The sequence below is a fragment of the Hesperophylax consimilis genome, chromosome 24 (genome assembly GCF_061612785.1).
Source record: "Hesperophylax consimilis isolate HC1 chromosome 24, BYU_Hcon_1.0, whole genome shotgun sequence".
In the NCBI taxonomy this organism is placed as follows: Eukaryota; Metazoa; Arthropoda; class Insecta; order Trichoptera; family Limnephilidae; genus Hesperophylax; species Hesperophylax consimilis.
Window position 1 is genome coordinate 8,319,322 of NC_142859.1, and position 25,870 is coordinate 8,345,191.

Below are 25,870 nucleotides of genomic sequence, written 5' to 3' on the forward strand. Positions count from 1 at the left end.
GGCTCTTAAGACTCTTGGATTTGTTTTGAGAATTTCAAAAGACTTCAATAATTTAGGCACATTTATCATGTTGTACAAAACCCTTGTTAGATGCCAACTAGGGTATAACTCTACATTATGGTCTCCCTTTTACAATATTCATTCCGATAATATTGAAAAGATTCAACATAAGTTCTTGAAGTATATAAACTATAAATTGCATATTCCTGTAGAAAACATTGATTATAACTACTTACTAGATAAATTGTCCTTATTAAAACTTTCTGAAAGAAGAATAAACACAGATTTAATAGTACTACATAAAATACTTCATTACAAAATTGACTGTCCTGAGTTTTTTTTATTTTTTATAGTGAATACCTCACAAGAGTCCCAACTGCTCCCGTCTGGAGCCAGTGAGACTATGGCATCCCCAATTGGATGTTGTGAGGCTGAAGGTAAGTGGGGGAGGGAAAAAGGAAGGTGGGGAAGTACCTGGCTATTCAGATCTAGTCACTAAACACGGCTAAAGCCATTTGGAGCAACGTTTCAATTCTGAATGGTGGTCTTACACCAGGGCGATACTGGTAGTATTTTCCACTCTGGAACGTGCCGCAAATATACTATATATTATTTTAATTAATTAATTATGAAATAACACAAATTAATCAAATAAAATTTATTTGCGCACGCCGGGTTCGAACCCGCGACCTTCGGAATGGCAGTCCAATGCGTTACCACTGGACTATGCCGGCCGTCATTGAGTTACTCCAATTAATCAGCATCCACATACCCAAAAGATCTTGCCGAAATTTACTACCCTTTTATTTTTACAACACAAGGACACTGTCTTATCAAAATTCCCCAATTCCAAGACTTCACAGTCTCGGAAATAAATACTCTGATCTGGGAGATATATTTCATCTTAAAAATAATCAATATAAATATTGTTTATTTCAATTCTTTTATAGATCGAGACACAAATAGACATCTATAATTTCCGCAATATATATATTTTTATTTTTATTTTGAATATCTATTTATGTGAGACTTCTTATCATTTTTACTAATGTATCTTATTTTATTATATGCTTTTGTTGTAACATTTAATATTTTTTCTTTTTTCGTTGTATTATGTTTCCTTTATTGTTTTAATTTTGTAGAATCTATAATAACTGTGATACTCTACTATTAAACTTTGTGGTGTGTAAAAGCCCATTAGGGCGTGTAATAATAATAAATAAATAATAAATATTTTTTTAGCACCATACAGGAGGCCCAGAGGAAAAAAAAACATTGCATTTTTGCATTCGTAGAATTTTGTAGTATACAAATTATGCCTGTAAAGTTAGTACAATGTACGTGACAATGATAACACAAAAAAATATATTTTTACAAATTTATTTTAAATAATATTATATTTATAAACAATTACTTACTCCATCAAAGAATATTTCTGAGAAATAGGTTAATTCTGATTAAATGTATAATTCTAAACATTATAAAACAAAGTTTGTTTCGTAAAAATGGTAATTGTGGTGACTTTTACGCCAATTAAATTTCACTCGCTTTAAATTAAGAGGTCTTAAAAATAGTATCGGCATTTTTAATTAAAAGTATTTGATGGTTTGTAGAAAGGATGAACGAATGAAAGTTCATAGTAGAACAAGTCACGGACGTCCAATGGAGAAACGACACGATCAAGTGAATTAAAAACCCGAAATGAGGTCAAAAATAACAGAAGAGTACTTATTAGACGATGTAAGAATGTAAATAATGCGTGCGCCATGACACCGCTTTCATTTACCTATATAATATATTATTTGTTAACTTAATAATCGATTATAAATTGAGGTTATAGGAGCTGAGTTATATAAAAATAACAAATCAATTTCGTGTTTACACATAAACTCGAATAGATAAATGAAAATAATGAGACTCGATTTAATAGTGAGTGAAGAACATGGAAGTGTACGCTATGAGTAAGAACGTGAACATAATCCTTTCAGTGGCAATTACAAGGACCCTCCAGTACACATCATCTTCGTTAACGGTTTCGGATTCGCCAACGTGGTTCCCGGATTCCTGACGCTGAAAAATAAATAAGAACTTTAAAAAAATCATAACTGAGGACCCGGATAATCTCAACAACTTGTAAAAAGATGAAAATTATAGTTTTGGTAAAATGTGTTCAAAGTTATTTGAAATTCGTATGAGGAGTGTAAAAGAAAGGCCAGCAATATCTACATATCTTCATTTAAATTTGTTTTGAAAAAAAAAATCGTTTTAGCAAATGTAAACACCGGATAAACTGCCCGGAGCCATTGGGACCGTATCTTCAACTGGAATACCTAGCATTTGAATCTAAAGGGAGTGGGGATGCGAAGGAGATAGGGATGGGGAATGTGGATGGCGAAAGGAACTTGATCAGTATATAAATACCTCCATCCCCATTGGTTCAAAATTAATCACACAAAAAATGTGAGATAATCGGCCTTAGTCAAAAAGTGTTTTTTTATTTGATTCCCCTTAATCCACTACCACCCGCGGATACCATATGGTATCCGAAAACGGGTTGTTACTTTTGTCTTCGCCATCTTGAAACATCCATTGGAAGGTATGGTGTGATTAATTCCATCAGGGTATCAAAGGTACGTGAAGACATCTTACTCAATGGGCAGTTCTTTTTTGACACAAGCAAAGAATACACGCGAGACAATTTCTCTTAAACAAATTATATGCCCGAAAAAGCGGACTTGAAATTTGCATACGCATATGTTTATTACAATTATATATTTTTTGGACTATCTATTAACTTTAATGGTTACAATCAGTTAAAAATTGAAAGTAAATTTATTTACATTATGGCGTTAACTCAATATGGTTTCAAAGTGGCATGCTACCATATGGTATCAGTGGGTGGTAAAGTTAGCAAAAAATATTTGCTTTGTCAATGTAATTTTTTTTTATTTCCAGTCTGTATTTTATTATTTGAAACATTCTTACATGACACGTGCAAACACCGATAAAGCCGATAATAAACCATTTATATTCTTCCAACCACTCGACTCTTCGAATAAATGAGGATTGATTGGAAAAAAAACAAACAAAGAGTGTACTTTTAACAAGTTGGTTTGTTTTCTGTTGTCACGATTGCTAACACAAGTCATGGATTTTATTCCTACCGGAATCGTTAAACGGTTTTCTCAAAAACATAAACTCTTTCCCATTTTCAAGTGTAACGTATAGATTATACTGCTCAATATATTTTTCTATTGGGATAATTTATATAGCGCCGTTTTCGTAAAAATCACCTCAAAAGCACTGTAGAAATATATTTATAAAATAAAAATTATAGCTGGCTTACGACTAGGATTAATAATAACTAGTGACTTACATTATATTGCACTGAAACTGATCTAACGGACAAAATTGTCTCAAATTATAAAATCTGCATCGACAGTAACAAATGTTTTATGGTAATTTATAAACCCGATTCGTGGTTTTTATACTTAAAAATTCCAATGAAGTATTAAAAGTATTGAATTTCGGAGAAAACTCACTCTCAATTATTTTACACCTATAATAGGTCCCAGAAGAAAGAGATTGAGAGTTCCTACTGATATGAGATTCGACCAAATAGATCATTTTGTCAATCCATGTAATAAATTATATAAATCTTGCAAATCAAGAACAATGTGCAAAAAATGTGGGTTCTTTATTTCTTGTTTTGCCAAGTATCATATAAAACCATTATAGGTTATAATAATAAAATGATTAGTGAAATGAGAGAAGTTCTTAATTGGATTCCAATACAAAACGAGATAATTTGTTAACTTTTAAACTCAAAATTAAGAAAAACGAAAAAAAATTCAACTTACATTAATCAGAGGAAGACCCAAAGCTATCGAGACAGGAGCGCAAGTCAGCAGCGTCCTGAGTTTGTAGTGTACAAAGGGCCAAGGTCTGGGTTCGGTGGTCAACTTAATAAGTATCCCATTGACGATCAAAGTCAGCCAGATGCTGAAGATTGACCAGATATAGAAACGAACTGAAAGAAGAATAATTATTACGGCATCATACGAAATCATTGTATTTTAACGACGATATCTAATTTTTTTAAAACAAAAATAATGAGGTAAGGTGTATACTTTTTAAAAATGTGTACACCGCACAAGAGTTTCAACTGCTCCCAATCATCTGGAGCCAGAAGGACTTTGGAATCTCTAATTGGAGTATGATTTGAGGCTAAAGGGAGTGGGAAGCGAAGGAGATGGGGCAAAGAAATATGAGTAAGTACCTCGCTCCTCAAATCTGGTTTAAGCAGCGGTTCATAACTGAATGATTATGTCTCACCATGGTGATAATGAGAGTATCTTCCACTCTGAAAGGTTCGTCGAGTGGACTTTATTTTTTATTGAATTATTATTGTGAAATAACAGACAGTAATCAAATGTAGTTGTTCAGGCCAGGATTAGAGCCCGCGACATCTGGATCCATATTCAAAGACCTTACCCCTCCCCCACGTGGGCAGTCAAAGGTTTGAAGAAGTTTGATTGTTTTTGTTAGGAACCGCAGGATTTTACATTTTTTAATTTTTTTCATAAAAAGAAAGACAAACATTACCGGGTTAGAAATTTTATGTTTATACCTATGTTTGGAAGGCGCTGCATATAAGTGGGCATCTCATCAAGAATTTTCGTCAGGCAGAGCGTCATATATATTAAGTTCCCGATTAAAATAGTCATCTTGATGACTTGCGAAGATGGTACCCAGAACGTGCTCAGAACTACCACTACGGAAGCTAGAAACAAAAAATATTAATCGATTTTTGATTAATGAGGTATAAAATGGTTTAAAAAAAGCAACTGGACGAAAGCCTGTGTTAGAGTGTTCTCGGATTTCCGTTCCGTTTACTTTGTGGCGCGTCATAGTAGCTAACCGAAGATCCATTTCCCCTTCGAATAACCGGGATCACATCACCAGGGAATTAACAAGAGCGCAGCTTGTTGAAGTACAAGAAAGAATAAAGTCAAAAAAGCAAGATTTAAAAAATGTGTATTTACCAACAAATGGTGTCATGAGTAGCAATCCGTACAACTCGCTCCTCCTACTAATGACCACGGTGATGTTGAACATATTGTCGTATCTTTCATCATCGGCATGAGTCAGGTTGGTAAAAGGAGAGAGACCAGACCACTGGGTGGTCCGTATCGTCTCATCAATCTCCCATTCTGTCGACACTGAATTGTTGTCGAGCTGAAAAATAAAAAAAAATCTTCCATAATCAATAACAATGGCAAACTGTCAACCATTTTGACCGTGAAATTAAAAATTCACGAGGTAGAACCCGGCGGGGTTTTAAAATTTATCACAAATTGTTCGAAATGTAAAATTCTTCTTAGATAATAGATATTCCAACACCCCAAAAAGATGCTATTTTATGTATACTATTTGTGTTATAAAACATTATCAACTGTTTATGTTTCGTTTGTAGTTTTAACTTGATAATGGAATCTTAGAAATCGATATGTAACACACTGTAATTAAATAAAATTTGCACATCGTTTCAGTATGGAAAGAAACTCTTAGTAACGCTCTGATGCAGCGAATTCAAACGAAACCTTAGTTGTTATTATTAGCCAGCCACTTCCAAAACTTACTTTTCTCACTCCGCTTCCCTCCTCACTTCCTTCTGCTTTAAATCGAATAGGACGCCGAGGAAATGCAACACTTAAATATTGAAGTATTCAAAGGCGAGAGGTTTAATAAACTCAAACCTATACTAGAGCTGTAATGCATCAATTAGGGTGACATTTGTACCTACTCATTTCACCATATGGAATAAAAGTTTCATTTAACACAGCGATATTATGTAATAATGGGTTCTAGAGAGTAGAGGAGTAGATGGGATTTTTAGAGGTAAGATTAATCAGATAACATTGCTCAGTTAGACAGAACCTTGTTTTTCAAAAGCACGTGTTGAATGCGCTGAGCTTGCGACAGCCGTCTGGACATAACCTCAAAAATTAACTGGTAAACGATGATGCGGTAGTCAGCTACTGACGTTTACCTAATAAACTCAGCAAAGGAATTTATTATTGTGCATAGTATGGAGCGACGACTCACAGTGAAACAGAGGTACTCACCATTTCCTGCAAAATCGGTGCGGAAATATTCTCGTGCATGTCTGCCAGGGACATGGTGCTATCTTGGGCCCAGAAGCCGATCTTGATCGAGCACGTGTGCCAATCGTGCGGCCAGTGTGAGAGACGTGTGCTTGGCGCACACCGTGTGCGGAGTTGTACGGATTCGACGTGCGACACAAAACCATATGTGTCGACCGTCACTCGCAGGTTGGGGTCGCTCTCCAGAATATTGAAATCTAAGGAACTAAAGGAAAAATTATACCTTTAGTATTTTTACCACTTTTTAGATTTATTTTTCTAAGACTTTACGATGTACACACAAAACGTTTATCGTGCTGTGTCTGCTTAGCATGTTTCAAAATGAAGTTTGCCTCATTGAAATAAGAACACCGATCCCCTCCATATCGGTGCACTGGCAAAAAACTAGGCAGAAAGTGTCAACCTTTCCTTTAAACTCATTTCAGAACCTTTTCCAATAGGTAGGTTAGATAGTTTCCCTGGTTTTATAGACAGTAAAGCTCTTGTATAGGCGTCGCATCTAAAAAATCGCATACAAATTAAAATGGCGATTATAAGTGATTTCTCGGTACTCACTTATAAATCATCAGCTCTGGATTCCAGATGTCCTTATGGTTTAATATTATTTTAGAAATATTGTTGTAGAGAGTCTTGTTGAAACGGAGTTTTGGGTCAACCCAGCCCTGAAAATCAATTTTTTTTAAACCATAAAAATTAGATGCAAGATGATGATGACAACAATACAAAACACGATTTTAGTGCACATCACATAAAACCCACGAAAAAGTACCATAATATGTGGACCATTATTTTTTAGAATGAAAATCGTGGTATTATCGGTGAAACACACTAGGGGTACTGCAAGGATCGGTACTGGGCCCGATATTGTTTATGCTTTATGTAAATAGCGTAGTGAAAATGTTATATAAATGTTAAATTTGCCGCGCGATTACGTTCCATTGTGAAATTGATGTTTTGCGATGACTCGCGTGCGTACTTAATTTATAGTCTAACAAGACAGGGGATGAGGAATATTCTGGGTTAGGAAGGCAACATAATAAGAGTTTTAATGGTAGGTCCAATAGTATGTAGTTCCTTATCCAAAATATTCCTTAGTGAGAATTTTCGGCTATCGTCTAGTGGCAGTGTTGATGTCAATTGTGATCACCTTCGGGTAGAAGCGTCCAGGTAAACCATTGCAGGCGCTCTAATACCTAGATTCTGTCTAGTGGAGATGCAGGCATTAAAAGTTTTTTAGATAAATGATAGGGCTCTGCGGTTGAAAAAATACGAGGATTAGGCCACATATTCTTTGCGAATCCTACTTGGAGAGTTCAAGGAAGAAAGCTGTTCCAGTTTGGTGAACGCTGGCAATGCCTTTGTCTTTTCGTTTATTCTCACACTTTACGGATTTACTGAAAAAACTTTCAAAACACAAATGCCTTCGTTAGTTTTTTTCGTTTTTTGTCACGATTAACACTTGCGGACGCGAACATCTACACCTCTTCCAGAGACACAATAATATAAGAGATTGCGTAATATTTTTGCGTACAAATCTTTTGAAGAAGAAACAAATTTTTATTTTAGTCGTGATATTGTAACTAAAGAAGCGTTCGCGATGGAAACATGATGTCGATTGAAGAAGACGGCGACGCAGCATCGCGTGCGTAAACTTCTATCTCTTGGCAACAGTGGTTGATTTCATAGAAGGACGAAATCGCGTGGCAAATGACGCGAAATTTAACGACGAAAAGAAAGAAAGAAGAGAAAACGAATTCGGAAAGAAATAAAGATGCTATCTCTCACCAAGGAATATTATTGATAAGAGACGGAACTACATTATATTAACAAAGATATTATACAAAGAGTACAAAATTTTAATAGCAAAGGTTTATTATTATAGATTGAAAAAAAGGAGATGCAAACACGGCATCATTCAATTTAAAAAAAACATTTCTTGGTAGATTAAGGGCCGGTTTTATAAACGAAGTACCAAATTTCTGTTACGTAACGAACCGTTTTTCGTTAGCGGACCGCTATGCGTTCGTTATCTTCTTTTGGGTACTATAAACAAATTTGCATTATCAGCGGTCAACGGTTACATTTGGTCCGAAAGTTTTTTTACTGGCAATTTTTTTGGTAAATAATTGTCTCTGATATTGTTTTCATCTATGGTTATTACTTTAGCTGTCAAAAGCGGTCGTTATTTCGAAAGTTTGGAGCGGTTTGCAGTACTTGTTCACACAATATTAACCCAGTTCTACAATACAATTCTACAATATACTTCAAAACTATGTTAGTTTATATTTAATAATTATATAATGTAGTGGATTGGTTATGATTATTATGTAGTTTTATGCATCGTACGCATTATCTAACCAAATTATTTTTACATTGTCAATTGATGAGGAATCCATTTCATAAATTCAAATTACGTTATACCTACTATCTTATAATTAAAATAGTTCACGGTTTTAAATGAGCGAACGCCGGGCAAAAGACAACCAACAATACAACAAATACCTACTGACAGCTGTCAAAAAGCATTTGAGCGCCAACAAAACGGGTCGTTGCCCATTTAACTCACCAAAATCAGTGGGTTATGCATAAATCGAAATTTAACCAATCGTTGACCCGGGGAACGTTTATAAAACGGAAAAATCAGGTGGTAGACCAAATATTAGTTAAAAATGGTATTAAGCGTAACGAACGGATGATTATAAAACCGGCCCTAAGAAATTTGAAAAAATAAACAAAGAAACATGCAAGGTCATAATTACATAATATGCCGATGTCGGCACTTTTCAATATTTATTCAAGGATTTTTTTTCTATGCAATTAAGAGAAAATGCGAAAATTGCAAATAATTTAAAAAAAATCATTATACGGAACATGTGCCTACGGACGGATAGGAGATTTTGATACGGGAGCAAAATTTCATGAATTTGAATCTATATATGTAAATTGAATTGTATGTTTACACATACTTAATATCAATAACGAATGCAAATTGAAGGAATTCCAAAGAAAATTTTATTGAAAAGACAAGATAATAATAATAAGTGTTTCATCTTCTTTGGAGAAAATGAAATCCTCACTGGGATCTCTCGTGTTGAGGATTTCACTGTCATAATATCAAAATTCGTTAGTATGGATAATATAAATTATAAATATATTTAAGAGTGTTTTTTTCTGATAAAATTATAAATATATTATATGGTGTTGATTTGTTCAGTTGATTGGTTTCGGTTTCAGTCTGTATTTGGTGTTTATATTATATATTTCGGATCTACCTATGTTTTTTTCCAGTTTTTTATTTGAGATTTAAATTTAGGTAATAATATTGTTGTGAGTTTTGAAAGAGAGTAGGATGAAGAACAATCTGTTATGTCCAACTATCAACCAAAATCCGTCTAACTGTTTAAAAATATTCCAACCAACGATGATACTTAGTCGATGATTCAAGCAGAATTATTGCAATGGATAGTATTCATAATATAGATAATAATGCTTCTAATTAACAAAAATAATTACTTATAAATTATAGAATCTTTTGAAGTAAAATTGTACCAATCTGAAGATGCAGGTGATTGTCTGAAACCGATTCATTCTGAGAGAAATGAAAATGTAATAAAGTTTTAAAAATGGTTTCAAAACTTTATTTATTCAACGGAGTTCCACCAAGTATTAACAGTTAAAAAAATAGACATTCATAATAAAAAATAGAATTGTTTTACCGTGATCAAACTTCCTTGAGTCATCATCTGAGATTTAGCCACATCGTATTTAATGCTCTTTATCTTGAAGTGTATGAAAATTATGGTCTGAAGGTTGTTCGCTGGAATAGGCCTTCTGTAGGGGTCGTAGTCCTGCAAGAGATCAGCTCTTAGCTGCTCCGTGATGGTCAGATTCGGTTTGATGACATCCATTTCCAAATCTAGTGAATTTTAAAATAAATACCCTGTTATGAAGCCGTTTTAAATCAAAACAAGATAGTGCTGCCTCACGCCATCGGCGTCCTATGCCCTCTTTCGGAATTAACCATGCACGCGAGTTCGCAGGCATAGCCGTTGATTCCCCCTCTTTGTGATTCCACGTTCAAAGCAACCACACGCATCTCCGCGCTCGCCTCAAGCGTTGCCGCGAAAGTTAAAACCAAAGTTAAAAAGAGTGTCGAGACTAAGATCTGGATACTTTTTCCTACAAAGGATTGAAGTGTGAACTCCTGACTGGATTTCACAGCAAATCTAGTCATGCTGAGTCATGTTCCAGCGTGCTCACTGCGCGTGGCACAAAATGGCTGCCTCACCTTTCATCACCGTTCGCAGAAACACATGTAAGCTGATCCTTTTAACTCCTATTCAACGTTCAGTGCCGTTTTCTTATTATAAATTCAGAAGGAGAGAGATCGTAATTAGGTAGAATAACCATGTACCCGTGATGTTACCATGTACCCGTACGTATAAATTTGTAGTGCTCTGTGTTGATCTCCTTTGTGTTGAGTACGAAGCCTTGTCATAATATACACTCGTTAAATATCACTCTTTTGTCATTGATGACCCCTGTCCCGCTCTGAATGTCGTAACAGAACAAGGTAGCTGTTCCCCGGCCTGAGATGAGTCAATATAGTGCCTTTATGTGAGATAATTGTGGATCTCGCCTAATTTTGCACTGCCATGCTTCGTGTACCGCACGAACACGTGCCCAATATGTGGTACAGGCACCCTTACACACGTGCACTTTTATATAACACTATCACCTGACGTATTCCTTTTATGTAGCAACCCTTTATTAGCTGGGTTGACAAATTGCTCCCTCACAGACACCGTGGGTTCAGTTACTCTCCTAGTTCTAACTTCTTACTTCTCTAGTTAAGCAAAACCCTTTGGTCGTAATAAATTGAATAACTTCGTGGTTATAACCAAAGTAATTATTGTTTCTAATATTTAAAATCACAAAGGGACAAAAATATAAATATAAAATTACGTTTATGAAAAAGTCAATATGCAGAACGTATTATCTTTAGATTTGAGAACATTCTATACAAAAAATGGCATTTAAAAAAAAAATAAAAAAATAAAATAAATATTAAGGCAAAACCTACTTAAGTTCTATCTGTTTCATGGCAAAGTGTTAGTGTGTAAGTGCCACGTGTTTTTTTGCTTAAGATGTTCTAAAATATATAAAGATAATTTATTAGTTAGTTGTTAGTATTTTATTCGGAATTTAAACTTTAAACCTCAATATCTTGTACTCATCTATGCAAAGAAGTTCGAGTATTAAATATTATATTTTTAGGCATAACTCACCATTCTCAGCAGGAAATATTGCATTGGCTTCTTCAGAACCAGGCTTTGGGCAGTCGTAAAGGAACTTGACGGAAACTCCGGTCCATGCAGAAAAGCTGAAATAATTTACTTGGAAGGGTGCAGGGTCTTTGTAGGTCAAAATTGGTTGTGGACCTTCCACCCCTGCCGTAAAAACACCATCTATAAAAATAAACGACATTGTCGTGGACTTAATCACTTCGTGGTGTGACTCAATACATTAATGAAAATGAAAATAATACATTAAAATTATGATATCGTGTTATAAAATTGACATTCAAGTCTAATAATTGGCAAAACCAATGTGAACCACTTCTATATTTTTTTATATGAAACCGCACAAGCTTCCTAGCTGCTCAAAAACGCCTGGAGCCGGTGAGATTACGGCATCCCCAATTGGGGTATGTTGTAAAGCTGAAATTAGTCGGGAGGGGAAGGAGATGCTAAAATTAAAAATTTCCCAAATGCAGTCAGTTTACTTTTATTGTAATTAAGGTGAGTCAAAGGGTTTTATTAAAAAATAATACCCAGTAGGTATTCTTCTTCAAAAGTGCAATTATAACTTTCCACAGAGTAACGTCACTGTGCAATATTCTTCTTCAAAAGTGCAATAATCATCTTCTAATGAGTGAAATCGCTGTGCATTATTATTCTTCAAAAGTGCGATAATAACCCTCTATTGAATGACGTCGCTGTGTAGTATTCTGATGCAAATCTTCATAGTGAACGGGAAAACGTTGTGAAAGTGTTGTGACTTGTTATTTTTGTACTTTCCATTAAAACTAGTAAAAAATTATCATAGTGACCTTGCCCACGATAACTATGAGTAACTTCCATAAAGTCTAATGCCATCCTCCTGTTCCAAATTTCCCTTTTGTTTTTCTAGGACCTTGTATAATTTAAATAAAGGCATGTTTTCCCTGATATATTGAATTACTTTACGTTAAAACTCCATTGTCTCGTTCTTCGTGATTCAAGGACACGATTACATTATCAAAACAGGTATAAAACCAAAATCTCAAATTTAAGATTTTTGTTTTGCAAAGCATTTTCTAAAAAAAAAAAAAAAGACAAACCTTCAGAGGTTACCAAATAATTGAAATTCCTCACATTCCTGTCAATATGAAAAATAGCTTCCAAATCTTGAACTTATTCTCTAGTATAATTTTACTTACCGTCTAACACTTTGATCCAAAACATTTTGAATTTCGTTGGAGAAAGAATCGCAGGAGTAATTTTGTTTGCACCCCCGCCTTGGTAGGTTGAATTTTTATAGAGACGGAGATCTGATTTATTATTTCCATTGGACCCAAATACTGAAAAATTTAAATCATAACAACCATTACAGCTAACATATTTTATTTATTTATTCTATTGGCATCTCCTAGCTTGGATGGAACTATTTTGGGAATAAATGATTATGACATTAATTATTCTAATCTAAGTTCTGTAAATAAGCTGTAACTGGAATCCACTAGATATAAATAATAAAACACAAAAAAATCCATATTTTAAAACATCTCAGTCAATGAGGAGCGATCAGGATGAAATTAATATCTCGGTCAATGAGGAGCGATCAGGATGAAATTAATATCTCGGTCAATGAGGAGCGATCAGGATGAAATTAATATCTCGGTCAATGAGGAGCGATCAGAATGAAATGAAGCACTGATGACTATAGATACTAGATTGTAGGCAAGATTGATGGAAGGCGTGTTAAAGTCATTTATTCACAACCAACGTAACTAGATTTTCCAAGTTGTTTTGGATTGTGTTTAGAGAGATGAAAGCGATTATACCACTAGAAAAGTTAATCTTTTGCTTTATCTACGCTGCCTAATTTTTTTTTGTCTTCGAATGGTTGGGTATAGTTGATGGAGGTTAAATTGAGACGCTGTGACTATTCAGCGAGTGGCTTGGTACAGCGTAGATGTGCCTCGGGGGAACGGTTGAGGAAGACCTTCTTCTACGATGTTTTGTTTAAATTCTCCTCACTAAAATAATTCAGAATCCTTTTGGGCCCCGTTTACGTATCATATATTTATGCACAACGACTGGGACTGCACCAGATGCGGTTTAGCGAGGTTCACGTCTTTCGAAGAAGAGAGAATCATTGCAGATTATTATACAGTTGGTATAACAATGAGCTCTATACTCTGTTTAAGGGGCTAAACGACACAAAGTTCATAAAACTGGGAAGACTTCAGTGGCTAGGTCATGTGGAGAGAATGACCGAGCATCAAGAACCAAAGTCCCTGCTGAGCTCAAGACCGATAGGGAGAAGGAGCTTGGGAAGGCCAAGGTTAAGATGGAGCGACAAAGTCCTCAAAGATTTGCTGCCTTGGAGCTTCGAAACTGGAGAGAGCTGGCGCGGGACCGAGATGAGTGGAGGAAGACTCTTGAGGAGGCTAAGACCCACCAGGGGTTGTAGAGCCAAAAGTGATGATGATCATGATGATAATAGCTATCAAATCATTATAACCTTTATATAAACTATCGCAAATATTTACTCTATTGCGATTAACAAATATGAATATACCTACAAACCAAATTATTTTATTTATACCCGCTTATTAAACTAATTGTTTGCTTTGGTGTGTTGTTTGACTTGAAAAAAAATACTGTTATTTTTTTGAATATATTTGATGCGAAGAAAGGAAGTTTTTCATCGTTTTATTAATAACCCATAAAAAGTGATGAGAAAGCTGGAATCGCTAGAAGACGAAAGAGGAGGAGATATGGACTTCAGACCAGCTGCACTTCACTCACACTTCAGTGCTGAGAGCCCGGCAGACAGGCGTGTGCAGCTGCAGAGTTTCTTCAGGGTTACTCTACCTCTGGACACATAGAGCCACGCCATGAAGAACTAACGAGAATATCACTTCCAGCCCTGTGCAGTAACCAGAGCGCCCCATCGATTCCACGCCGCAAGCGCTTTCCATAAATGTTACATTTAAAATAATCACACAGAACCTGTAACATCTAGTCTAGAATTGTTCAATGCATAGGTAATTATCCCGTAATTATATATTTTCTTCAATAGATGGTGCGTCAGTAATACATCTGTAAATACTGTATTCAATTGAAATGATTCCTTGGGAGATGGCTTGAACCCAAGTCCCTGGAAAGATTCTACAAAATGGTCGCCGGCATGAGAAGAAGCGAGAGAAGTAGTCCCTTTGAAATTTCTCAAACTTTTTTATAATGTAACAACACTCAACATGACAAGGGATAACGTTAAGATGTGATCAGATCAAAAGAAAACCGAAGAAAGTAATAGCAAAAAGATAAAGAAGTTTACTTGCCAATTTCATATACGCTTTCTGTGGTAGGGAAGGGAGTGGAACACAGCTTGATATGTCCATCCCTCTGACCTTTGATGGCCAAGTGCATCTCAAACTTCACCCCTGGAGACCTGTGCCTTTTTTTAACCTTAAAGTATGCTGCGTAATCAAAGCCCTCCTCAGTGGAGTAGGGCTTACATACTGTTTCCACTGAAAATAAATTATTTTCATGAATTTAAAAATTTTCAAGAAAAAAATCTTACAATCATATAATATTTTAAACCTTGGAATGCTTTCTTTCCATGACCTAGTACACCTGAGTGTGCCAGGGGTACACCGTCCGTACACCGCTGACACTATTTTCGTAATAATTTTTTATTTCCTTTTTTCTGTATTATGGATAACTACTTAAATGCAAAGAAATATTTTATATTTATTAATATTGTATCTTTCATGAAGACATATTCTTGAATTTAATTATATTTTCCAGCTAAGTAAGCGATCTTCACAACAATAGAAATAAATCGTGTGAGTTTTCATGCTAATGAATACAGTAATATGACTTCTGAAATTCTGAACATTTGACAAGGAATTTTTTCACGCGCTTTTCCAGATAAAAATAAATATATTTGCAAGGGACGAAACCATAAGTTAAAATAATATTAAGGTACATTGCTATCGAATAAAATCTATCTTTGTTTGCTGGGAGCATTTTTTTAAGATTCAAAATATCATAAAATCGAGACAAGTGCTGTAAGCTGCTGTCCAATCCACGTTGGATTCACAATGGTACAAAATTCAGAAATCTTTGGTGGATTTCTTGATGCACTAGAAGTTAAAAACAATTTTTAATAAAATAACAACTTACATTGCTTGTCCGTGAAATTGTTTTCTGCTTTTCCAAAACTCTCCAAGCAAACAAAAATTAAAACCATTTTGCTAATGTTCCACATTTCTTTTTGTAACAAATCAGTTTTCAATAATTAATCACGTTTTTATTGGTTATCATATGAAGTCTTTTATTAAGTTGAGATTTAAGAACATTTAAAAAAAATCTAATATATTTTTAAATTTATATTAAATGTGTAATAACGTTGTTTTAAAAATATGTATTTTTAACACTCGTCAAATTGATCATGTTTAAAGTAGCATGCCAAGTGTTATTCGCTCTTTCCTATCGACAATTAAACTGAATATGATTTATTTAGAAGGAATGTCTATGAGATTGGTAATGTTTGACAATCAATTATTTATTTGTTGCGCCATCCCAAAGATAGCCATTTCCTGTATACACGGAGTGAAAGCTTGCGAACCAATTCCCTTGTTTCCGTTTAAAAAGATAATCTTTTTGAGTACACGAATTAAATTTAAAAAAAATATTGTTGATAAGACTTAAAATAGACAATCTGCAATTATTTTTATGTCAGTATACTATCACAGGATGTTAGGGCTATAATCCCAAGAAAAAAAATATACATTTATATTTTTTGTAATAACTTCTGAAATTTGTATTAATTCAAAAGGATAGCTGCTAAGTAGATTTAGGCGTCGTACCGGTTAGACAGAAATCCTGGGTTCGATTTTCAGTTGCGACTGTTATCTTTTTTATTTTCTGTGTATTGCTCTTTTTTATATTAGATCCATACTGGAGACTGAAGAAAATAAATTCCCTCGGGGCCTATGTCGTCTTTGAGGATGCTATGCAGAGGGTTTTTTTAAGGAAGGGAATGAGAGGAAGATCTGGATAGGAAAAAGTTATTAGGAGTATGGGAATTGGTAGTGAGACAATAAAATATGATGTTGTTGTCACAGCGTTTATTGTCAGTCAGTATAACACATCAGTTGAGTTGCGCAGTTGGGAGATGGCTCTGGATCGATGATGATGATGACACCAGGCGTAAACGGCGATGACTGCGGTAGAATGGTCAATATGCGGGTCAGTGGGTCGACACCGCGTTGATGGAGATCGGACTTGTGGACTTGTTCAGCACTGATGAAGGCAAGGAGTCTTCCGGGTACTTCAGCGTGAACGAGGTAGCCGAAGGTGTGACGGACCTAGTCGGCAGATGAGCGGGAGGTACAGGCTAGCGACGATGGTCGCGGAGCCGAGGCGCAGACGACGATGAGCTGGTCGCAGGGTCTAGGCCCGTGAGGTTAGCGCTGGCCAGGAATGATAGCCTGGGCCAGGGCATTGAGGTGAAGAAGGATCGAAGCGTGACGCGGGGGGAACCAGCCATAATGGCCGATTCCTCCTATACGGACGGAGTTGGATTTCTCGAGTGGGATGATGTCGCGTCGAACTTGTTGAGTGGAACGATGTGGAATGATGATGTACTTCGGTCCATTACCGCTTATATACCTGCTGATTACTTTGTTCTTGTCTGCCACGGGTTGGAGTAGCATCTGGACGTCGAACCCGCAGGATTGCTGACTCGGTTCATTGTATAAGCATATGCATTACCCTGTATGCAACATTATCTTATCAGCAGTTTTAAGTATCGCTGTACCGATTTTTTTATTTAATGTTTCGTAAGACTGATTGCTGTCTCAGCTTTTTAACTCGTGCAGTCTGGTTATGATATGATGGCCCTAGGAGTGGTGACGTAACCGCTACAGGAGTGAGTATGAATCTAGGAGTCAGTGTGTTCGAATTCATCCCTCCCGCTGCGGTGAAAGGTCGCGAGAGTCCGGCTGGAGATGTAAAAAGATCTCTCTAAATCAGTCTCTCCAATTCCGGCCCGCCACACAATAGGTGGGCAAACACATCCGCTGCCAAGACCTAGAAAATCTTAACTCAATAAACCCGGGCACCCCTGCTAAGATACCAAAAGTTACGAACCACTTGGGGTATATGGGTTTCATATCTTCAATGATTAAATTATATTTTACCCATCACATTCGAAGTTATTTTAATTCAAAATTTATTGATCTGGTAAAAATAGCATAAATTTTGTACTAAATTTATTTAACACAATTTTTAGTTGAATAAACCTACCATAACATTATGAAGACACGTAAATTAAATTTAACTACTGAGTTCAAGCCAAAACAGGTGATTAATTCACTAATCTTAATTAATTTTTAATACAAAAATATTTTAAATCTGTGATATCCGTGCTTCATCTTCTGAAGTGCAGATGTGAGATGTGAATTATCACGAAGTTGTTTCTGGTAGGTGTGAACTAAAAATCACCAAGTACATAATTTGATTAAAGATGTCACTATCACAACTTTGTTTATCTGATGGAATAATTCTTACGAAGTTTTTTTAATTATGTGCTAGGTTTGTAGAATTTGCTCAGATCTGTCCCTGCAATGCGTTAATGAAGAAGTGGTTTTTTGATGCGCTCATCAATGAAATCATCACATTTATCTGCAAATGACCTAGTTAAAAAAGGTTTAGTCATCATGAGTTTTATCCCATTGTTTCCTCAAATGACACATTATAATATTTTATCTTAATGGTTAATAGTTATATTTATTGTCCTGAAGAAGGTTAACCAAAACCGATCGACTTATATAATAAAATAAAGTTGTTTAAAACAAAAAACTTTTTCATGTTGTATTATAATACCTCTTGTATTAATCCAGTGCATGCAAAGTTATCAAAATCTTATTTTTTATAAAATAATTAGAAGCAATAATAATAATTAGTCGCTTGAAATATTAATACAAATTGAAAATATTTCAGAGTAAAAATAAATGCCGCCAACTGGAATTGAACCCGTGCCTTCTGATGTCCGGTCAGGTGCACTGAAACCACGGAGCTATGTCGGCTTATTTCTAACTTCTAATTTCCGCCAAATAATACAATATGTACTAGTATCTCAATCAACAATTAATGCTCGTTATATATTTTCCACCTGTAAACAACTAACTTTAATTTTGTAGGAAAGGCTTTGTTAGTGCTAAATTTCTCACTAAATGGCGTCGAGACATATGATATCTTCATTTGTTGGTAAAATATTCTTGACCTGTCAAATATTATTATTTTTTCAATGATAAATTAATGTTTATAAGACAAGGTTTTATGCACAGCATAAAGGGTAACAAATAATTAAAAGCAATAATAAATAAGTTTGTATTGATATTTCAGGCGACTAATAATTTTTTACGCTATGCATAAAACCTTGTCTTAAAAACATAAGTTTATCATTAAAAAAATAATCTTATCTTTTATCATAATTCAATTAACATATCATTTTTAGAGTAAAGATGAAAAATTTTGAAGAAAATTTTGCTGAATTAGTGAAAAGTGTTAAAAATTTTACGCACAAAATTATTCCACTTTTTTTTTAACTCATATTCACTCAATGGCGCCTTACATAAAGTTACATACTCATCTAACGTACATGCGTATTTGAGCTTAATAAGCTTGTAACAAAATGAATAAACCAAACAATAAAGAAATTCTTTTTTTACTTAATAATGATATTATTTAATTTTAAAATTTAAAAAAAAAACCAAAGATAAGTTTTTTATTCGAAATACTAACATGAAATCAACTAACAACATTATTCCATAAACTTTTTTTAACAGGGAAAAAGCATTGGACAAATACTACTTCCAGCTTATTGGATTTCAATTTTTTTATTATTCCCATAATTAAACCACGTTCCGTGATATTTACAAATAGCATTGTACAATGTTCTTCCACATACTTATCTTTAAAACGCTATACAATAGAAACTACTTTAAAATATTCATAATAACAAACCTAGCATTAACCAATAATTCAATTGATAATTGGATACAAAATTATTGCCGCAAGGGCTATATTATTGTGTTTGGCCTCCTCTACATTATTAAGATGCATAACATTTCATAAAAGTCATGGATCCACTGGCTCTGCGCATTTGAAATTATTGCGCACTATGTTTTCTTTCACATAAAAAAATATCCATCAGAAGGAAAAAAGGATGTGTGAAAAGAGTATTTTGAATTTGTTATTCTTGAAACATTCTAAATCCTACTTTAAACAAACTTGATGTTAAATATTACGTAATGTTTGAAACTAACAAAGCCACCATGTGAAACATTTAAATTTTGATAGGGATGTCTGGTAAGCAAAGAAAAACACTAATTAATAATTTCAAATGCACGGATTCAGATCAGAATCGCAATTTTGAAAGTAAAATTTTCCAAAACATGTAAATAGTGCTATTAACTATCAAACTCTTAGTAAGGGCTTATAACTATTAGCCAGTACTGCCCCATGTAATATTCATCTGCAAGTTACATATGGATGTATCTACAATTCTCAAAACTCATTCAGAGGTTGATCATCAGTGGTCTCAGATTTCAAAAGGGTAAGTCCCAATTGCCAAGAGTGAGTGAACCGGTATCACATTTTGAGGTTTGTTGTAAGTTTGAAAAAGGAGAGGGGAAGAAAATGAAAAAATAAAATAATGAGAATTAGACATTTTATACATACCGATACGGTTATAAAATATAACTTGAACCTTTTAAGCAATTTTTCGATCTAAATTGTGGTATTTCACCTTGATAATGCCGAGAGTTTTAATAATTCTGATTGGATTTTGCTCTCTTTTGAGTTTTTAAGATAAAAAATTAAAACTCATATTAACTTGTAATATACGCTTTTCTTCAAAACATTTACTTTACGCGGATCGGATGATTAGTCTTTGCGATATGATCCCGTTTATGGACACGTGTCGAATCCGGAAAGTCGAAGGTCACAGATTAACTTTGCACGTGCGCAGTTCGAATTTTCTAAATTAAGATCGCGGCGCTGTTATATAGGCAGAGTTATTGATATCTTCGTTCATCTGGGCAAGATTGGTTTGCCACACTCAACATCGATTTAAAATGTGTTCACGTCAAAACCCCTTGAGAAGTGGTTGAACGCTTTCATCTGTCTGGCAAAAGGAGTTGTAGAACAAAAAGGTTAAAATTCCCTGATCTAAGGCGTGCGGTATCCATTGATTGCACAGAATAATTATCCTGAACACTCGGCAGCCACAGGTGGGAATAGAACTCAAGGTGTATGGATTTGGTGTAAGTTTTAAAGTGTTCTCCCTTCAGCTTCTGTGGTCGCGGTGCCACAATCCATAATGGTTCAACACATTTATGGTCGGAGGTTAAATACATTTAGCGGGGACTCTGTAATTATATCTAACGCGAGCAAGTGGGAATTCATTTAGGATATTAAGCGCGGTTCAAGAGTTAAAAGGCTTACTCTGAACGTCTTAATATAACACTTTTTATTTTGAATTGTTGCTCGTTATTATTTTGAATGGTTGCTTGAAAAGATTTTTGCTCTGTCTATTTGACTTACCTGAATTGCTAGACACGTTTCTCATCCCGTTTCCAACCACTTCCTTAATTAATTTAGCCTTGCAACAGTTTTTTTATTTATTTACTATTTATTATTATTACATTTGTTACATACAAGAAATACAAATATAAAAGGAAGCTTTGACTGTCCAACTAGGAAGTTTCCCGTTTTAGGACAGTTTCCAAATGTAGATGCCGTAGTTCAAAGTAAGTAAGTTATTGAAGTTATATTAAAAACATGAAAAAATATTGAAAACCTTATAAATGTGTTAAATCTTTAAAACATGAAAAATTATTAAAAGCACGGTTGATGGTCGTGAAATACTGAAAATTAATGAAAAAATATTGATAAGCCTGGAAAAACATGGTTCATCGTCATTATACATGAAAATTTTTTGAAAAACCATATAAATTGGTAAAATTATCGTAAAACGTGTAAAATTGTTAAAAACACGGTTAATCATCGTAAAACTGAAAAATATTGAAATATCTTGAAAAATATGTTGAATTGTTGAAAAACACTGAGAATTACTGAAAAAATGTATAATCGTCATAAAACATGAAACACTATTGAAAAATCTTTTAAACGTGTTAAATCGCCGTAAAAGATGAAGAAATATTGAAACCATGTTAACCGTCGTAAAACAGGCGAGAAATTGCAACACTGAGGGTACAGAAGAAGGCGCTGCAAAAAAGCGCAATATCTTTGCACGGAGATGTCTCCCACCCGGCATTCCGCTTGAACTCCCGAAAGCCCTTCTGGACGGAAGGAGAAAAGCTCCTCTGATTATCTCTTACCCCAGAAGATCGGTGGAAACTTGAGTGACAAACGGCCAACGTGGGAATGCCCACCTCATACAGGACCCCACCGAGAGACAGGCAGGGTTCTCATTGCCTCGGAAAACCTGGTCCGCCATCAATAGGTCAAGGTGCTCCAATAGCCGCTGTGCCCACATGATGCACAGATGGGGCCTTAAAGAGTCGGCGATGTGTGAATGTGGTGCGGTGCAGACTACCAAACATGTGGTCAACGAATGCCCGCTCCATTAATTCCCCTGCAGGATTGATGAGGTTTACATGACGAGACACCTGAGACATTAGAATGGCTCGCAGACCTAGATATCTCCCTTAGACCCCTCCTACAATACGAAAGAAGAAGAACCGTCGTAAAACATTGGACATTATAGAAAAAACTTGAAAATTGTGTTAAATCGTCGTAAAAACATGAAAAAAATATTAAAAAACTTACTTTTAATAATTGAGTAGAAGTAGAAGTGGAAGAGAAAGGTTAAAGATGAGAATTAAGTTCTGTGTGCTGAATGTAGCTAAAGCCATTTGAAGCCTTGATTATTTTCAAGATGGTGTACGGTTTCAAATGTTAGTAAGAATTAGGGCGCCGCTAAGAGAAACTTCCATTCTGAAACTTAGTCTCAATATAGCATATTTGAAAACCACAGGGAAAAAACAAGGAATTTAAGAAAAAAAATCATAAACCAGAAAATAATTCTACTATCATCAACCTGCGCGCGGACGCTCATGATTCTTACCTGACACAAATAACCAAATAAACCACCATGAACAGATGAGTTGCTAAAATAAATTTTTAATGTGAGAGATAATACACAGCAATACCACTAAATGGCATAATTACTTCAATTTTCTGATTTTAACTGATATTCCTTGTTTTCCCATTTCGTCTTTATTTTAGTTATTTTTTAGTTGTTTTGCTGTTTATTATTTTCTTAGCTGTGTTTTATAACCAGTCCTGAATAACCATTTTCTTCTACACCTTTCTCATCCCTCTCCCTTTTTCTATAGCCTCACAATATTCCCCAAAGCAGGAATGCCATATTCCCTCCGAAAACTCATATTAGACTCGAAATTGCCTAATGAAATTATGTGCTGATAATAATATATTTTGGATAAGAATAAGTAATGTGATGTTTGTCATCAATTACATATTGTTCTGAAGAATTGATATATAAGTCTTTAAAAGTTATATTTACTAAGCAAAATATTTTTTTAATGTTACATTTGAAGCGAGCTGAGAGAAAATACAAGTTTAAAAAGAACATCTTTGTTCTAATTTGATCGATTTTCCCAATTGCTATCTTAATATAAATTTTCTAAATAAATATAATTATGTCCAAAAACACCATCATCCCCTCGTTCCTCATTTGCTGGGAAAAAATTGTTTTTCTTTTCCGTATCTTCCCAAAAAAAATTATTCCTCTTAATAAAATTTCAAATTACATACCTACCATTTTGAATATTATCTGAAATTTCTCTCCCCAATGTCATCTTTTCCAAAATTTGCTTTTCTTCTTATCTTTCCCGAAAATAAAAACTAAATTGACTGGGGAAAATTGTTAGATAGAATCGTAGTTGGGCCGGTAGGAACTTGCTGATTTTAGAGGTGGGAGAATAGGTTTAACGTAGGGAAGCTGCCCGTTTCCTTTGTGAAGGTGACTACTTTTATTTTATAGCTATTGGATTGTGTGCACTAATACAAATTGATCAATTTATATCATGCAAAAATTGAATTCATTATTATAGATACGTTAATTGGTATATGAAATAAAATACCAAATAATGAAATTTTCAAAGATGTATTATTTATTGTGCCCTGACAAGCTTTATATAGCTCTCTATCAATCACTGTTAGAACTAGCGAGACTATTATTAAGAGCGGGAGCTACGGTACCAGCTCCATATATTCGTACGGCTGTAAGAGTCAATTCAATTGAACGACGGCTCAATTGAACAGATGCCATGAGCTCAGAGCGTATGAGTAACGATAATACTGTGTTGGGCCGATACAACACTCAAACTCACTTTCACTCTTAAAAAGAACCTCCACATAGCATTCCCAAATATTAAATAAAAAATTGACACAAAAAAGCGATGAAAAAAAATAAAACGAAGAGGGGCAGATTATTCGTAAAAGCGTGATATTCATTTAAATAGTTATTTTTTCATATATTCAATAACAGTACTTGACTTACAAAGCTCACTAAGCATTATTGCATGTATTCAATAACATTACTTGACCTACGAAGCTCACTAAGCATTATTGCATGTATTCAATAACATTACTTGACCTACGAAGCTCACTAAGCATTATTGCATGTATTCGATAACAGTGCTTGACCTACGAAGCTCACTAAGCATTATTGCATGTATTCAATAACATTACTTGACCTACGAAGCTCACTAAGCATTATTGCATGTATTCGATAACAGTGCTTGACCTACGAAGCTCACTAAGCATTTGTGCATGTATTCAATAACATTACTTGACATACGAAGCTCACTAAGCATTATTGCATGTATTCGATAACAGTGCTTTACCTACGAAGCTCACTAAGCATTTGTGCATGTATTCAATAACATTACTTGACCTACGAAGCTCACTAAGCATTTGTGCATGTATTCAATAACATTACTTGACCTACAAAGCTCACTAAGCATTTGTGCATGTATTCAATAACATTACTTGACCTACGAAACTCACTAAGCATTATTGCATGTATTCGATAACAGTGCTTGACCTACGAAACTCACTAAGCATTATTGCATGTATTCAATAACATTACTTGACCTACGAAGCTCACTAAGCATTATTGCATGTATTCAATAACATTACTTGACCTACGAAGCTCACTAAGCATTATTGCATGTATTCGATAACAGTGCTTGACCTACGAAGCTCACTAAGCATTATTGCATGTATTCAATAACATTACTTGACCTACGAAGCTCAATAAGCATTTGCCATTTTATTCGGAGTTGCCACATTTTCCCTTGAGTAACTCTGAAATATAAAATAATTTTAAAAGTTGGTATCCATTTACATAATATGTGTTGGAATATGTGTGCAGTCCTCATTTTACAGTCTCATACCAGAGTGCAATAATTTATCATACATTTTTGTGCGCATAACGAGCCAAATTGCTCCACATTCAAATATACTAGTGATGGTAGACACAGACTTCTTTTCCCCTCCCCTTCCTGTTTATGCATGTGATAAAACAGGGTCTGGGGCGGAAACTGAGCAAAATATGCGACACTTTTGTAAAAGATATAACATTCGATGGCGCTGTGGGCTACTGGCTTATACTATGGGCAATATGGGGGCACAGTGAAATATTGCTCTGAACGTTTTTACCATTTTTACTCCACTTTTATTTCAGTGGCATAAGAATGAAGAGAATTAATTACTTTTATGGGAAACATACAATGATATATTAAGTCCTGGGAAGATGAATGCGCTCTTTCTCTTACGCACTTCTCCGCTACAGCATGAAAAGCTTATAGCGCTACCTCAATCCAAGAATAACATCATCATTGTCATGGTTGAATGAAGTGTTTAATGAAATCCCTCTGATAGTCTTCTATAGACAATTCTCAGAGACAATCCAATCTTGTATCCGTGTTTTTACAAAGAGAAAAATGAGGATTGATTATTCATAATAATTTAAAAACGAGATAGAATGCCGTGTCTTAATAAATCTATCACTGATAGTTTATTTAGAAACCTGTCAATGATTTCGTTCCTGCAGTCCCGTTTTCAATCGGAGTACAAATAATTTGAAGAGTCTGAAACTGCCCCCATGAACTTTTGCACTTAAATTTACCTCAAATTTGTAATCTTTTCAGTAATATATTGGTGCATAACTGTTTTGTAAAGAAAATGAAATAATAAATAAAGAAATATACAAAAGACAGTCGAATTTCCACGACCTTCTGTATGCATAATTCCCAAAATTCAATATTTTTTAATTCCCTCTTGTTTTCGCTATGTATTGTTATTTTA

General features: G+C 34.7%; 1 protein-coding gene across 1 annotated transcript; it reads right to left on the reverse strand.

Moving 5' to 3' along the window:
* Positions 1-1,441: 1,441 nt before the first annotated feature.
* LOC149411871 (acetylcholine receptor subunit beta-like 2) lies at positions 1,442-15,926 on the reverse strand. Its single transcript, XM_089646430.1, has 11 exons — positions 15,626-15,926; positions 14,779-14,967; positions 12,649-12,789; positions 11,456-11,635; positions 9,884-10,083; positions 6,723-6,829; positions 6,129-6,372; positions 5,046-5,238; positions 4,631-4,783; positions 3,861-4,030; positions 1,442-2,070 (listed from the first exon to the last, which is right to left on the reverse strand). Exons 1-11 carry the CDS (start codon positions 15,708-15,710, stop codon positions 1,924-1,926), a joined length of 1,809 nt encoding a protein of 602 aa, XP_089502556.1. The 5' UTR covers positions 15,711-15,926; the 3' UTR covers positions 1,442-1,923.
* Positions 15,927-25,870: the final 9,944 nt, after the last annotated feature.